The sequence below is a fragment of the Tetrao urogallus genome (assembly GCF_951394365.1).
Source record: "Tetrao urogallus genome assembly, chromosome: 1".
NCBI lineage: Eukaryota > Metazoa > Chordata > Aves > Galliformes > Phasianidae > Tetrao > Tetrao urogallus.
The window spans coordinates 630,571-645,879 of NC_136813.1; the positions used below are offsets into that span (position 1 = coordinate 630,571).

The following is a 15,309-nucleotide window of genomic DNA, read 5'->3' on the forward strand; positions in this document are numbered from 1 at the left end:
CCAATGTGCACAAGAACTTCTGTACAGTGAGGTGACGGAGCACTGGAACAGGCTGCCCAGGGAGGTGGTGGAGTCTCCTTCTCTGGAGATGTTCCAGACCTGCCTGGATGCCGACCTGTGCGACCTGGTGTAGGGAACCTGCTTTGGCAGGGGGTTGGACTCGATGATCTCTGGAGGTCCCTTCCAACCCCTACAATTCTGTCATGCTGTGATTATCCATGTCCACATCCATGTCCTTCTTTGTCCACATCCATGCCTGTGTCCCTCTCCAGCAGCTGCTGTCACTGCCCCACAGCCCCTCACGGCCCCACAGCCCCTCGCGGCAGTTCTGAGCCCTGCTCTCCGCTGGCACCCAGAGGCTCCACGCGGCGCGGCGCTGCACCACGGCAGGCCGGCTGGCGCTGGGGGAAAGGCTGCGCCCCATCGGGCGGCGGTCGCGGCCCCGCTCGGAGCTCAGCGCCGTCCGTCCCCGCGCGGCAGCACGAGCAAATCTCCCCGCGCCGACGAGCAGCGCTGTTTCTCCCTCCGCTTCCGCGCCAGCACGGACGCTCCATCTCCTCGCAGCAGCTCCGCCTCTCTTCCTTCTCCGTTCCGACGCTCGCCCCCGTCCCAACGGAGGGCCACCGAGGACGGGCTGCGCTCCCGGGCTGGCGGCGCTCCGCGCTCTGCCGGCCGCTTCCCCGCCTCCCGTTGTTCGTCCCCTCCCGGCGCTGCCTCGACACGCCCGGTGCCTTTTGCTTTGGGCCGCGGGGGAGGAGGGCGGCAGGGGGCGCGGAGCGGGGAGGGGCGGCGGCGGGGGGACCCGAGCGGCCGGGGCTGCGCCCACGACCCCAGCGGAGCCCTGGCCCACGGCCCTGACGCCAAGACCTGCAGAGGTGGGGGAACGGCTGTGGCCGAGCAGCGTCGCCACTGTCCATGCTGATGCTCCCACCTGGGAGCTGCGACGTGCCGGCACCAAGGACATCCATCCATACACGCAGATGGATCCTGGGCGGCTCCTGTGCTGGAGGCTCCCTGGGGGTCCCAGCAGACCCCACAGTCCAGCAGTGCCCGCAGCAGTTGGCAGCGGTGCACCAAGGCTGCCTGGTTTTCCCGTATGACACAGAGCAGCTCCAGGATGAGCTCCGTGTGGGAGCAGAGGGGCACTGAAGGCTCCGTGGGGCTCTGAGATCCAAGCCTGAGTGGGGCTCTGCTTGCTCAGCCCCAGGGAGTGAAGGGCGCTGGGGGCTGCTGCCGGCAGAGCAGGGGCTCAGGGCTGGGGCTCAGGGCTGGCTCTGGTTCCGGTGTGGCCAGAGGGACACGGGTGACCAACACTGCCAGTGTGCTGGGAGAGGGATCGGGGAAGGAGCAGAGAGAGGAAGAGGAGGAGGAAGCAGCAGCACCTGGGAGCCTGGGAGCCCCCCCCCCCCCCCCCGGCCCCTCCGCCCAGCGCCAACGAGCGTTTCGGTGGCTCCATGGAGACCAACGTGGTGCTGCGCTCCGACGGTCACATCATGTGGGACGCTCCCGCCATCACCAAGAGCTCCTGCAAGGTGGACGTCTCCTACTTCCCCTTCGACGGGCAGCAGTGCCACCTCACCTTCGGCTCCTGGACCTACAACGGGAACCAGATCGACCTCCGCAACCGCCTGGACACGGGCGACCTGACCGACTTTGTGGAGAACGTGGAGTGGGAGGTGCTGGGCATGCCGGCCACGCGCAACGTGGTCACCTACGGCTGCTGCTCGGAGCCCTACCCCGACGTCACCTACACGCTGCTGCTCCGCCGCCGCGCCTCCTTCTACATCTTCAACCTGCTGCTGCCCTGCATCATGATCTCCTTCCTGGCACCGCTGGGATTCTACCTGCCCGCCGACTCCGGGGAGAAGGTGTCTCTGGGGGTGACGGTGCTGCTGGCTCTCACCGTGTTCCAGCTGCTGGTGGCGGAGAGCATGCCGCCCTCGGAGAGCGTGCCGCTCATCGGTGAGCCAGGGGAGGGCGACGGCGCCCGGCGCCGAGACCCGCACCCCTCATCGCCCCTCTTGCCCCATAGGGAAGTACTACATCGCCACCATGACCATGATCACCGCCTCCACCTCTCTGACCATCTTCATCATGAACGTCCACCACTGCGGGCCGGGCGCCCGCCCGGTGCCACCCTGGGCACGTCGCCTCATCCTGCACCACTTGGCGCGCGCCCTCTGCGTCTGCGAGGTGGGCGAGAGCTGCGGCCGCCCCCAGAGAGAGGGGACGGGGGGGACGGGGCCGAGGGACCCCCCCGGAGAGGGCGCGGAGCCGGGGCTGTGCCCCCACAGCCGCTGCCTCTGCCACCACCGCGCGGTGCTCAGCAGCGTGGGGTACATCGCCGGCGTCTTCCGACGGCACCGCACCGCCCAGCGCCACGCCGCCGAGTGGAAGAAGGTGGCCAAGGTGATGGACCGCTTCTTCATGTGGGTCTTCTTCCTCATGGTCTTCCTCATGAGCGTGCTGGTGATCGGCAACGCCGCCTGACGCCTGCCCCACGTCCGGTGCCCCCGGCCAGCCCATCCCCACGGTGCCCACAGAGCTCGTGCCCAGGACAGCACTGCAGGGAATAAAGCTGGCAGTGCATCCCCTGCGTCCCACCTCCTGCCCGGGCTGTGCAGAGCCTTGCCCTGGGGCTGTGCTCGTGTCTACGCATGGGTGTCTGTACGGATGTGTGAGAGCAGAACAAGGCTGCAGGAACCCTTTGGGGGTGTAGTGATAGAACAAGCAGGAGCGACTTGAAGAAAAAATGCTGTGGGACCCCAGCGGGACCCTGTAGGGCTGCTCCTGCCTGGCTCCGTCAGGTCGCTGTGGCCCAGCTCCTTTGCGGCACTGCCATCAGCTTCAGTGCGTTTGCGCCCATCTGTGTCCATGCTCATGTCCCTGTGTTCACCTCCATGCTCTTATCTATGTCCATATCTGTGTCCATGCCCCTCTCCAGTAGCTGCCACATCCCAGTACCAAGGACATTCATCTGTATGTGCAAATTGATCCTGAGGGCTCTCCTGTGCTGGGGGCACCCTAGGGGTCCCAGCAGACCCCACAGTCCAGCAGTGCCCGCAGCAGTTGGCAGCGGCGCTCCAAGGCTGCCTGGTTTTCCTGCATCAGCTCCAGGATGAGCTCCGTGTGGGAGCAGAGGGGCACTGAAGGCTCTGTGGGGCTCTGAGATCCAAGCCTGAGTGGGGCTCTGCTTGCTCAGCCCCAGGGAGTGAAGGGCGCTGGGGGCTGCTGCCGGCAGAGCAGGGGCTCAGGGCTGGGGCACATCCACATCCTTATCCATGTCCACATCCATGCCTGTGTCCCTTTCCAGCAGCTGCCACCTCCCAGTACCAAGGACATGCATCTGTGTGTGCACATGGATCCCAGGGGGCTCCTGGGCTGGGGGTTCCTCGGCTGCTCCCTGGGGTCCCAGTCGCCCCCTCCCACTCCAGCAGGATCTCTCTCAACTGACCAGTTCTCACGCTTCTGTCTGCATCAATGCTCTCCACAACCATGGGGCAGGGAGCAAACGGCCAAGTGCTGCAGAGCTGCTGCAGGCTTAAAGCACAGCAGTGCTACTGCTGCTCAGTGCGGGTTCCAGAGGGCTGAGATAACAGCAGATCTGAGCAGAGGCTGTGAGAGCAAAGACACTTCTTTGCGCTGCACTGTCATCATTATTATCAAGTAATGACATCAAGTCACTTAATCGCCAGCTGCACGAAGCTCAACAGGAGCAGCGCCGAGTTCTGCACCTGCACAGAGTGTGGGACAGGACAGAGGAGGGCTGCGGAGATGGGGAAGGGTCTGGAGGGCCAAATGGGGGAGGCGCAGCTGGGGTCCATGGGGGTGTTCGACCCAGAGCAGCAGAGGTGGGGCGGAGGTTCATGGCCCTACAGCCTCTCATGGCTCCTCGGGGCCCCACAGCTCCTCATGGCCCTACAGCCTCTTAGGGCTCCTCATGGCCCTACAGCTCCTCATGGCCCTACAGCCTGTCATTGCCCTACAGCCCCTCACGGCCCCACAGCCCCTCGCGGCAGTTCTGAGCCCTGCTCTCCGCTGGCACCCAGAGGCTCCACGCGGCGCGGCGCTGCACCACGGCAGGCCGGCTGGCGCTGGGGGAAAGGCTGCGCCCCATCGGGCGGCGGTCGCGGCCCCGCTCGGAGCTCAGCGCCGTCCGTCCCCGCGCGGCAGCACGAGCAAATCTCCCCGCGCCGACGAGCAGCGCTGTTTCTCCCTCCGCTTCCGCGCCAGCACGGACGCTCCATCTCCTCGCAGCAGCTCCGCCTCTCTTCCTTCTCCGTTCCGATGCTCGCCCCCGTCCCAACGGAGGGTCACCGAGGACGGGCTGCGCTCCCGGGCTGGCGGCGCTCCGCGCTCTGCCGGCCGCTTCCCCGCCTCCCGTTGTTCGTCCCCTCCCGGCGCTGCCTCGACACGCCCGGTGCCTTTTGCTTTGGGCCGCGGGGGAGGAGGGCGGCAGGGGGCGCGGAGCGGGGAGGGGCGGCGGCGGGGGGACCCGAGCGGCCGGGGCTGCGCCCACGACCCCAGCGGAGCCCTGGCCCACGGCCCTGACGCCAAGACCTGCAGAGGTGGGGGAACGGCTGTGGCCGAGCAGCGTCGCCACTGTCCATGCTGATGCTCCCACCTGGGAGCTGCGACGTGCCGGCACCAAGGACATCCATCCATACACGCAGATGGATCCTGGGCGGCTCCTGTGCTGGAGGCTCCCTGGGGGTCCCAGCAGACCCCAGCGCCCCAGCAGTGCCTGCAGCAGTTGGCAGCGGTGCACCAAGGCTGCCTGGTTTTCCCGTATGACACAGAGCAGCTCCAGGATGAGCTCCGTGTGGGAGCAGAGGGGCACTGAAGGCTCCGTGGGGCTCTGAGATCCAAGCCTGAGTGGGGCTCTGCTTGCTCAGCCCCAGGGAGTGAAGGGCGCTGGGGGCTGCTGCCGGCAGAGCAGGGGCTCAGGGCTGGGGCTCAGGGCTGGCTCTGGTTCCGGTGTGGCCAGAGGGACACGGGTGACCAACACTGCCAGTGTGCTGGGAGAGGGATCCAGGAAGGAGCAGAGAGAGGAAGAGGAGGAGGAAGCAGCAGCACCTGGGAGCCTGGGAGCCCCCCCCCCCCCATCCCCCTGGCCCCTCCGCCCAGCGCCAACGAGCGTTTCGGTGGCTCCATGGAGACCAACGTGGTGCTGCGCTCCGACGGTCACATCATGTGGGACGCTCCCGCCATCACCAAGAGCTCCTGCAAGGTGGACGTCTCCTACTTCCCCTTCGACGGGCAGCAGTGCCACCTCACCTTCGGCTCCTGGACCTACAACGGGAACCAGATCGACCTCCGCAACCGCCTGGACACGGGCGACCTGACCGACTTTGTGGAGAACGTGGAGTGGGAGGTGCTGGGCATGCCGGCCACGCGCAACGTGGTCACCTACGGCTGCTGCTCGGAGCCCTACCCCGACGTCACCTACACGCTGCTGCTCCGCCGCCGCGCCTCCTTCTACATCTTCAACCTGCTGCTGCCCTGCATCATGATCTCCTTCCTGGCACCGCTGGGATTCTACCTGCCCGCCGACTCCGGGGAGAAGGTGTCTCTGGGGGTGACGGTGCTGCTGGCTCTCACCGTGTTCCAGCTGCTGGTGGCGGAGAGCATGCCGCCCTCGGAGAGCGTGCCGCTCATCGGTGAGCCAGGGGAGGGCGACGGCGCCCGGCGCCGAGACCCGCACCCCTCATCGCCCCTCTTGCCCCATAGGGAAGTACTACATCGCCACCATGACCATGATCACCGCCTCCACCTCTCTGACCATCTTCATCATGAACGTCCACCACTGCGGGCCGGGCGCCCGCCCGGTGCCACCCTGGGCACGTCGCCTCATCCTGCACCACTTGGCGCGCGCCCTCTGCGTCTGCGAGGTGGGCGAGAGCTGCGGCCGCCCCCAGAGAGAGGGGACGGGGGGGACGGGGCCGAGGGACCCCCCCGGAGAGGGCGCGGAGCCGGGGCTGTGCCCCCACAGCCGCTGCCTCTGCCACCACCGCGCGGTGCTCAGCAGCGTGGGGTACATCGCCGGCGTCTTCCGACGGCACCGCACCGCCCAGCGCCACGCCGCCGAGTGGAAGAAGGTGGCCAAGGTGATGGACCGCTTCTTCATGTGGGTCTTCTTCCTCATGGTCTTCCTCATGAGCGTGCTGGTGATCGGCAACGCCGCCTGACGCCTGCCCCACGTCCGGTGCCCCCGGCCAGCCCATCCCCACGGTGCCCACGGAGCTCGTGCCCAGGACAGCACTGCAGGGAATAAAGCTGGCAGTGCATCCCCTGCGTCCCACCTCCTGCCCGGGCTGTGCAGAGCCTTGCCCTGGGGCTGTGCTCGTGTCTACGCATGGGTGTCTGTATGGATGTGTGAGAGCAGAAAAAGGCTGCAGGAACCCTTTGGGGGTGTAGTGATAGAACAAGGAGGAGCGACTTGAAGAAAAAATGCTGTGGGACCCCAGCGGGACCCTGTAGGGCTGCTCCTGCCTGGCTCCGTCAGGTCGCTCTGGCCCAGCTCCTTTGCGGCACTGCCATCAGCTTCAGTGCGTTTGCGCCCATCTGTGTCCATGCTCATGTCCCTGTGTTCACCTCCATGCTCTTATCTATGTCCATATCTGTGTCCATGCCCCTCTCCAGTAGCTGCCACATCCCAGTACCAAGGACATTCATCTGTATGTGCAAATTGATCCTGAGGGCTCTCCTGTGCTGGGGGCACCCTGGGGGTCCCAGCAGACCCCACAGTCCAGCAGTGCCCGCAGCAGTTGGCAGCGGCGCTCCAAGGCTGCCTGGTTTTCCTGCATCAGCTCCAGGATGAGCTCCGTGTGGGAGCAGTGGGGCACTGAAGGCTCCGTGGGGCTCTGAGATCCAAGCCTGAGTGGGGCTCTGCTTGCTCAGCCCCAGGGAGTGAAGGGCGCTGGGGGCTGCTGCCGGCAGAGCAGGGGCTCAGGGCTGGGGCACATCCACATCCTTATCCATGTCCACATCCATGCCTGTGTCCCTCTCCAGCAGCTGCCACCTCCCAGTACCAAGGACATGCATCTGTGTGTGCACATGGATCCCAGGGGGCTCCTGGGCTGGGGGTTCCTCGGCTGCTCCCTGGGGTCCCAGTCGCCCCCTCCCACTCCAGCAGGATCTCTCTCAACTGACCAGTTCTCACGCTTCTGTCTGCATCAATGCTCTCCACAACCCCACCATGGGGCAGGGAGCAAACGGCCAAGTGCTGCAGAGCTGCTGCAGGCTTAAAGCACAGCAGTGCTACTGCTGCTCAGTGCGGGTTCCAGAGGGCTGAGATAACAGCAGATCTGAGCAGAGGCTGTGAGAGCAAAGACACTTCTTTGCGCTGCACTGTCATCATTATTATCAAGTAATGACATCAAGTCACTTAATCGCCAGCTGCACGAAGCTCAACAGGAGCAGCGCCGAGTTCTGCACCTGCACAGAGTGTGGGACAGGACAGAGGAGGGCTGCGGAGATGGGGAAGGGTCTGGAGGGCCAAATGGGGGAGGCGCAGCTGGGGTCCATGGGGGTGTTCGACCCAGAGCAGCAGAGGTGGGGCGGAGGTTCATGGCCCTACAGCCTCTCATGGCTCCTCGGGGCCCCACAGCTCCTCATGGCCCTACAGCCTCTTAGGGCTCCTCATGGCCCTACAGCTCCTCATGGCCCTACAGCCTGTCACTGCCCTACAGCCCCTCACGGCCCCACAGCCCCTCGCGGCAGTTCTGAGCCCTGCTCTCCGCTGGCACCCAGAGGCTCCACGCGGCGCGGCGCTGCACCACGGCAGGCCGGCTGGCGCTGGGGGAAAGGCTGCGCCCCATCGGGCGGCGGTCGCGGCCCCGCTCGGAGCTCAGCGCCGTCCGTCCCCGCGCGGCAGCACGAGCAAATCTCCCCGCGCCGACGAGCAGCGCTGTTTCTCCCTCCGCTTCCGCGCCAGCACGGACGCTCCATCTCCTCGCAGCAGCTCCGCTTCTCTTCCTTCTCCGTTCCGACGCTCGCCCCCGTCCCAACGCAGGGCCACCGAGGACGGGCTGCGCTCCCGGGCTGGCGGCGCTCCGCGCTCGGCCGGCCGCTTCCCCGCCTCCCGTTGTTCGTCCCCTCCCGGCGCTGCCTCGACACGCCCGGTGCCTTTTGCTTTGGGCCGCGGGGGAGGAGGGGGGCAGGGGGCGCGGAGCGGGGAGGGGCGGCGGCGGGGGGACCCGAGCGGCCGGGGCTGCGCCCACGACCCCAGCGGAGCCCTGGCCCACGGCCCTGACGCCAAGACCTGCAGAGGTGGGGGAACGGCTGTGGCCGAGCAGCGTCGCCACTGTCCATGCTGATGCTCCCACCTGGGAGCTGCGACGTGCCGGCACCAAGGACATCCATCCATACACGCAGATGGATCCTGGGCGGCTCCTGTGCTGGAGGCTCCCTGGGGGTCCCAGCAGACCCCACAGTCCAGCAGTGCCCGCAGCAGTTGGCAGCGGTGCACCAAGGCTGCCTGGTTTTCCCGTATGACACGGAGCAGCTCCAGGATGAGCTCCGTGTGGGAGCAGAGGGGCGCTGAAGGCTCCGTGGGGCTCTGAGATCCAAGCCTGAGTGGGGCTCTGCTTGCTCAGCCCCAGGGAGTGAAGGGGGCTGGGGGCTGCTGCCGGCAGAGCAGGGGCTCCAGGCTGGGGCACAGGGCTGGCTCTGGCTCCAGTGTGGTCAGAGGGACACGGGTGACCAACACTGCCAGTGTGCCGGGAGAGGGATCCAGGAAGGAGCAGAGAGAGGAAGAGGAGGAGGAAGCAGCAGCAACTGGGGGACCAGGGATGCCAGTGGGGCTCTCCATGATCACAGCGATGCTCCTCCACTCGTGGTGCTCCGGTGATGCTCCGTCGCTTGCGCAGGAGGAACGTGGCCCGCTCTGCTCTTGGCACTGCCAGCTGAGCTCCTGCAGGCCCCCAGCTGTGGCACACGGGGACCGGGCTCTCAGAAACCCACCCCGCAGCCCCTCCCCGCCTGCTGGCCCTGGAGCTCCCGGGCTGCAGGAATTGCCCCGCACTGGGGCTTTGCTCCTGCAGGACAGCAGAGGGCCGCGGCCTCACCGCAGCACCTCCAGAGTGCGCAGAATGAAAGCAAGCAGAAAGCAAGCAGGCACTTCTGCTTCGGCCCCTGTCCTGTTCGGCGGCTCCGCTTGCAGGGCCCCCGGCGCCTGCTGGGCAGCGCCGCGCAGCAGTGGGGACAGCGGGAACAGCAGCGGGACAGGGACAGCAGAGCTGGGGGGGCGCTGCGGGGGGACATCGCCAGGGACAGCGGGGCGGGAGCGGGGCGCTGCTGCCACCCCCATCCCTGCTGCCGAGCCCAGCCCTTCTCCTTCCCGCAGATGAGAAGAGCCCCGAGAGCGGGGCGGCGCAGGTAGCAGCTCTGCGCCGACCATCAGAAGCGCCCGCAGAGCTCCTGGCAGCGCTAATTGCTGGGTGCTCGTTTAGGGCTCTGGCCGCGTTCTGGGGTCTCGGCGCAGGCGAAGGGGCTCCGGCCTCGGCGGGGTCACGGCAGACCCCGTGCTGGCGCCAGGCCGGCGGGTGCCCGATGCCGTGCCGGTCCCTGCAGCCACGGCCGGGCACGGAGGCGAGCTGCGAGCGGCAGAGCCGTGCAGGCAGGCAGCTGCAGGCGCACGAGGGATGCATCGGGACAGCCTGCACGGGCACGGGGCGGCTCTGTGCGCGGTGCCACGCTGCACCGCGTCGGCACAGCCCGCAGCCCCTCGCCACCAGCCGGCCCGGGGGCTGCGGGGCTCTCGGCTCCAGGATGCGGCCGGTGCTGGGGAGCGCGGCGGGCTGTGGGAGGGGGCTGGGGAGCTGCGCACGGAGAGCTGCAGGGCTCGAGGCGGCGTGAGGGGCAGAGCCCAGCGGCGGAGGAGCCGTGCAGAGCGCGGCCGGCCCCGCAGGAAGCAGCCTTCTCCGCAAGGCGTGAAAAGCGCGAGTCATCCTCTCCGAAAGCGGTCTGCGCTGTTGTGGGTTGGGGCCCGGAAGCCCTCGTGGTGCCCAGCGAAGGGCCTCGGCTGCGACACCTCCGGACCCGTCCTCGGCCGCACGGCATTGGGGCCCGCAGCGCTCAGCACCGCGCAGCGGGATCGGGGCAGCACTGCGGGTTGAGCCGCCCCACAGCCCGGGGCCCACGCGGCCGCCTCAATCGCGGGCAGACCCGGGTCCCCACACGCTCCCAGGTCCCGCCGGGACCGGAACGCAGCCCTGCCACACACACGGCACCGACGTGCTGATGCTCGAGGTTTAATGCGAGAAAGAAGAAGAGGGCACCAGCTGTGGGATGAGGCGCAGCCTGGCTCCGGCACACGCACGGAGCAGCACAGTTCTGCACGCCGCCGGCCCTTGGGCGCACGTCTCTCCCCATCCCCACCCTTGGGTTCTGCTGCTGCCCTGCCCCTGCACAGCCCCGCAGCTTCGCAGAGCTCTAAGCTGCTCCAGCTTCCCATCTCCCCACCCCCCAGCCCCATCTCCCCACCTCCCCACCTCCCCAGCTCCCCACTCCCCACAAACTGAGATGTTCCCTTCGCCTCCACGCTCCCCGTCCCCTTCCTTCCAGAGCTGCTGGCATGGGGTCACCCTCTGTGCCCCCATCCCCCTCTGGCACGTTTGGGGCAGGGCAGGGGGGGCAGAGCCGGCCCACGGCTGAGCCCCAGCCCCACCTCCTGGTGGCCCCGACCCCACTGCCCACCCTGGTCATTTAGAAGCTCACAGTTGTAGTTGCTCTCCGTCTCTTTAGAGACGAGTTTGATTTGGTTTCTGCCATCGTCGGTGGAGAAGTCGGTGACCTCAAAGACTTCAAAGGGTGGGATGAGGACTTCATCCTCCCGGGGGTAGAAGGAGAATGGATTGATGGGGGCACCATGGCAGGTCTGGATCTCAAAGAAAGTATCTTTCCCAAACGCCTCTGCAGCACTCTTGTTTAGGGAGGTGGAGGTGAACTGGCCGAAGCGCACAGTTTTGCCTTTTTCGGCTGTGAAGCGGATGCCCCGCACGCCGCGGTAGACGTTGTAACATTGGTTGGGATTGCATCTTCGCAGAGCCTGCAGCGCCTGGGTCAGGAGGAAGTGCAGCGTCTTGAAGTGATACGACTGCATGTAGTGCTGGTGGGAGAGTCCGCCCTGACGTGTGGCTGCGTTGAACCTGTTGTACATCGCACCTGCAGCACTGTACGCCAGCACGGCGATGGCCAGATCCTGACTCAGCTGTGGGCACTGAGTGTGGCAGCCACAGCACTTCTGCCATTCCGCAGCTGCCTTCCTCCAGGTGCCTGCATACTTGGCATTCGTGCCGAACTCTGAACGGTTCACCTCCTGTAGCTCTTCCCACATGCTGTCCTCACAGCCGTCGTATTGGTCATCGAAGGAGTCGGGGGCCATGTCCATCTCTATCTCCGTGGGGTCGAGGTCTCCGTCATGCAGGGCGCTGCTGGCGGCCGACGTGCTGAGCAAGGTGCCGGCCAGCAGCACCCAGCACAGGGCGAGGAGCTCCATGAGTGGGAGCTGGCTGCGGGGAGCGGCGGCGGGGGCTGCAGGGAGAAGCGGAGCAGATGCATCGCAGGGACCTCAGGACCCAACGGACCCCCCCTGACAGCACAGAGAAGCACCCCAGCCTGCGTCCCATCCAGGGCTGCTGGGCTCTGCCCCCCCCCCGCTGCCCCCGGCCTCCGGCCCACGGCTGCCATTCCCTGCTGCAGACAAGAAGGTTCCCCAGCGCAGCCCAGCAGCCGGGAGCAGCCCTGGAGCTGCAGCACGCTGTTACCTTTGCTCTGCTTCAGGCAGGACCCACGGCGTGATGCAGCTGCAGGACAGCCGGAGCTGGGCTCCGACTTTGTAGAGCAGCCCCAGCCCGCGTGCCCTGCGTAACTCACCCGCAAGCACCCCAAACTGCCCGGTTGTGGCCAAGTGGTTGCGAGGACTTCCCCCAGGAAATGTCCGTGTTGAGCCATCCCCCTGGCCTTGGTGCACGTGTGGTTCGCGGTCCCACGGGCGCTGAGATGAGCGGCTCTGGCTCCGCAGCCCTCGGTGCAGAGGGGCTCCCGGCAGCTGGCGCTGGACCCGCTGAGCTGGGCTGGGTGGGATGGAGCTGATGGACTTCCTAGGAGCCGGTCGGGTGCCGCGTGTTGTGTTTGGGGCGAGCGGGGCTTCCGACAACGTAAGGGCTGCTCTGCCTGCGGGGAGTCTGGGCTGCAGCAGGAGCTGCAGGGCACAGAGCCGGGCCGGCTGCTCCAAAGGCCCAAGGCAGATCCTGCAGCACAGGGCGCCGTGCTGTGAGCTGGGCACTTGGCCCTGGGGGACGGGCTGTGCCCCCCCAGCAGCATCTGCTGAGGTGTTTCTTTCTGCGTCACACATCTTATTTCCTTTGTCATCTTTTTCTCACCAAACTGTCCCTCTCACCTGGGCACTTTTCACACTTCTGTCTGCATCAATGCTCACCGCAAACCCACAGTGCGGCAGTGAGCAAACAGCCGAGTGCTGCAGAGCTGCTGCTGGCTTAAAGCACAGCAGTGCTACTGCTGCTGGGGGCTCGTTCCAGAGGGCTGAGGTAACAGCAGACCTGAGCAGAGGCTGTGAGAGCAAAGACATTTCTTTGCACTGCGCTATCACCGTTATCATCATGTCCTGTTAAACAACCTCCATCTGCTCTGCCTCAACTCCAAACCATTTCCCCTTGTCCTGCTGCCATCTCCCCTTTCACAGAGCTGCCTCCCCTCCTGTCTGCAGGCTCCCTTCAGGCACTGCAGGCTGCACTGAGGTCACCCCGCAGCTTCTCTTCTCCATGCTGAACAAGCCCAGCTCCCTCAGCCTGTCTTTGCAGGGAGGTGCTGCAGCCCTCTGCTCATCTCTGTGGCTCCTCTGCACCCTCTCCAACAGCTCCCTGTCTTTCTTGTCCTGGGGGCTCCAGCCCTGGACGCAGTGCTGCAGATGGGGCCTCACGAGGGCAGAGCAGAGGGGGACGATCACCTCCCTGTCCCTGCTGCCACCCTTCTGCTGCTGGAGCCCAGGATCCCGTTTGCTTTCCCAGCTGCAATGCACACTGCTGGCTCATGTTCCGCTTTTCATCCACCAGGACCCCAGGTCCTTCTCTGCAGGGCTGCTCTCAAGGGCGGCTCCTTCCAGTCTGTATGGATGCTGGGATTCCCCGGCCCAAATGCCAATCCTTGCACTTTGCTGTGCTGAACCTCATTAGATTCTGCCAGGCCCCCCCTTCAGGACTGTTGGAGTGCCTCTGGATGGCATCCCTTCCTTCCACTGCGTCAACCACACCACTCGGCTTGGTGTCCATGGATCCACACACGGATGTTTCTGCACGGATCCATAGGGCTGATCCCACCTGCCTCCATCTGGACGCTCTGGTCCAGCTCCTTTGGGGCGCTCAGGGCTGGGGCTCAGGGCTGGCTCTGGCCCTGGCTCTGTTTGTGGCTCTGCAGGAGTGTGAGGGATGAGAGTGGCCACTTGTGTGCCAGGCCAGGGCTCGTGAGGGAGGAGAGGGAGGGAGAGGAAGAGAAGGAAAGAAAGAAGATGCAGCCGGTTGTCATGGCTTTATGTGTTCTGGTTTTCAGAATTCCCCATCATAACACCATGCAGAGCTGCGGGAGTTGAAGTGCAAATGCTCCAAGTCCAGGTGCCCATCCCTGTACATCAGGGAAGCCACGGGATCTGGCCCTTCGTGGGGGTTGGTCTCTTACTGATGGCAGTGGGTGCTGGAGGTGCTTTCCTGGCCGTTCCAAGCTCTTCAGGTTTGCCTCGGTCTCAGGAACTCTCTCTCTCCTGTCTTCTTTGCTTTCTTAGTCCCCATGTCAATCACATTGTACAATACTGTGTTATCTTGCACTGCCACACCACAGTCAGTCAAAGAAGGTTTCCTCCACAGGTCATTGCCGCAGTTTCTTTTCCTCCTTCCTCGTGCCCAGCTCCCATCTCCCTGCCCCTTTTCCTTTTCCCTTCCCATTTTGTGGGGCCGGCTGGGGGGCCAGGGCCCTAAAGCCCCCCTGTCACAGGCACAGATCGATCGAGTGAACCCCGTGACACCAGGGATCCCAGGGACAGCATGGATAGCAGTGGGGCCTGGGGCGGCTTCGTGCTGCTTTCACTGGGCTCGTCCAGCAGCAGAAGACGGAGGAGATGAAGGGGCCCTTTGCCCCGTGGCTGCTCCTGCCTGGCTCCATCAGGCCCAGCTCCTTTGGGGCGCTCCCATCAGCTTCCTCTTCTATGCGCCCATTTCTGTCCCTGCTCATTCCCCCATCCCTGTCTGCATCCGTGTCCTTATTATTGTCCATCTCTCTCTTTGTGACGCCATTCAGCAGCTGCCACATCCCACTACCAAGGACATCCATCCGTATGCACAAATGGATCCTGGGGGGCTCCTGTGCTGGAGGCTCCCTGGGGGTCCCAGCAGACCCCACAGTCCAGCAGTGCCCGCAGCAGTTGGCAGCAGTGCTCCAAGGCTGCCTGGTTTTCCTGCATCAGCTCCAGGATGAGCTCCGTGTGGGAGCAGAGGGGCGCTGAAGGCTCCGTGGGGCTCTGAGATCCAAGCCTGAGTGGGGCTCTGCTTGCTCAGCCCCAGGGAGTGAAGGGCGCTGGGGGCTGCTGCCGGCAGAGCAGGGGCTCCGGGCTGGGCCACATCCACATCCTTAGAGCAGCTAGAATGCATTGAACTGCACCTGGGGGAGAGCGGTGCAGCAGTGGAGAGCTTGTGGGTGAGAATCAAGGGGCGGGCTGGTATGGCTGGCACTGTCGTGGGAGTGTGCTGCAGGCCCCCTGATCAGGAGGAGGAGGTTGATGAGGCCTTCCCCAAGAACTGGAAGCAGCGTCACGATCCCAGGCGCTGGTGCTTAGGGGGGACTTCAATTATGCAGAGATTTGCTGGAAAAGCAATGTGGCCAGGCATGCGCGGTCCAGACGGTTCCTGCAATGTGTTGAAGACAACTTCCTGATGCAGGTGGTGGAGGAACCGACGAGGAGAGGGGCACTGCTGGACCTTATTGTCACTAATAGAGAAGGGCTTGTCAGGGAAGTAAAGGTCGGGGGCAGCTTGGGTTGCAGTGACCACGAGATGGTGGAGTTCAAGATCCTGAGTGGAAGAAGCAAAGCAAAAAGTAGGATTGCTAGCCTGGACTTCAGGAGAGCCGACTTCGATCTCTTCCAGGACCTACTTGGAGCGATCCTGTGGGTGTTGGAAGGCAAGGGGGCCTGTGAGAGCTGGTGGGCATTTAAGCAGCTCTTCTTCCAAGCTCAGGGTCGGCGTCCCTGTGAGGAAGAAATCGGGAAAGGGTGGCAGGAGAGCTGCGTGGATGAGCAAG

At 65.3% G+C, this 15,309-nt stretch overlaps 2 protein-coding genes and 1 pseudogene across 3 annotated transcripts; 2 read left to right on the forward strand and 1 right to left on the reverse strand.

Moving 5' to 3' along the window:
• Positions 1-1,442: 1,442 nt before the first annotated feature.
• LOC306945641 (neuronal acetylcholine receptor subunit alpha-10-like) lies at positions 1,443-2,490 on the forward strand (the record flags this gene model as incomplete). Its single annotated transcript, XM_079534409.1, has 2 exons — positions 1,443-1,962; positions 2,033-2,490. Exons 1-2 carry the CDS (start codon positions 1,455-1,457, stop codon positions 2,488-2,490), a joined length of 966 nt encoding a protein of 321 aa, XP_079390535.1. The 5' UTR covers positions 1,443-1,454.
• Positions 2,491-5,140: 2,650 nt separating this feature from the next.
• On the forward strand, positions 5,141-6,188 carry LOC306957924 (neuronal acetylcholine receptor subunit alpha-10-like; the record flags this gene model as incomplete). Its single annotated transcript, XM_079549274.1, has 2 exons — positions 5,141-5,660; positions 5,731-6,188. The coding sequence occupies exons 1-2, from the start codon at positions 5,153-5,155 to the stop codon at positions 6,186-6,188; spliced, it is 966 nt and encodes a 321-aa protein (XP_079405400.1). The 5' UTR covers positions 5,141-5,152.
• Positions 6,189-10,582: 4,394 nt separating this feature from the next.
• On the reverse strand, positions 10,583-11,530 carry LOC306954178 (NAD(P)(+)--arginine ADP-ribosyltransferase 2 pseudogene; annotated as a pseudogene). The gene has a single exon. The product of its transcript is annotated as an NAD(P)(+)--arginine ADP-ribosyltransferase 2 pseudogene (transcript).
• Between the last annotated feature and the right edge of the window lie 3,779 nt (positions 11,531-15,309).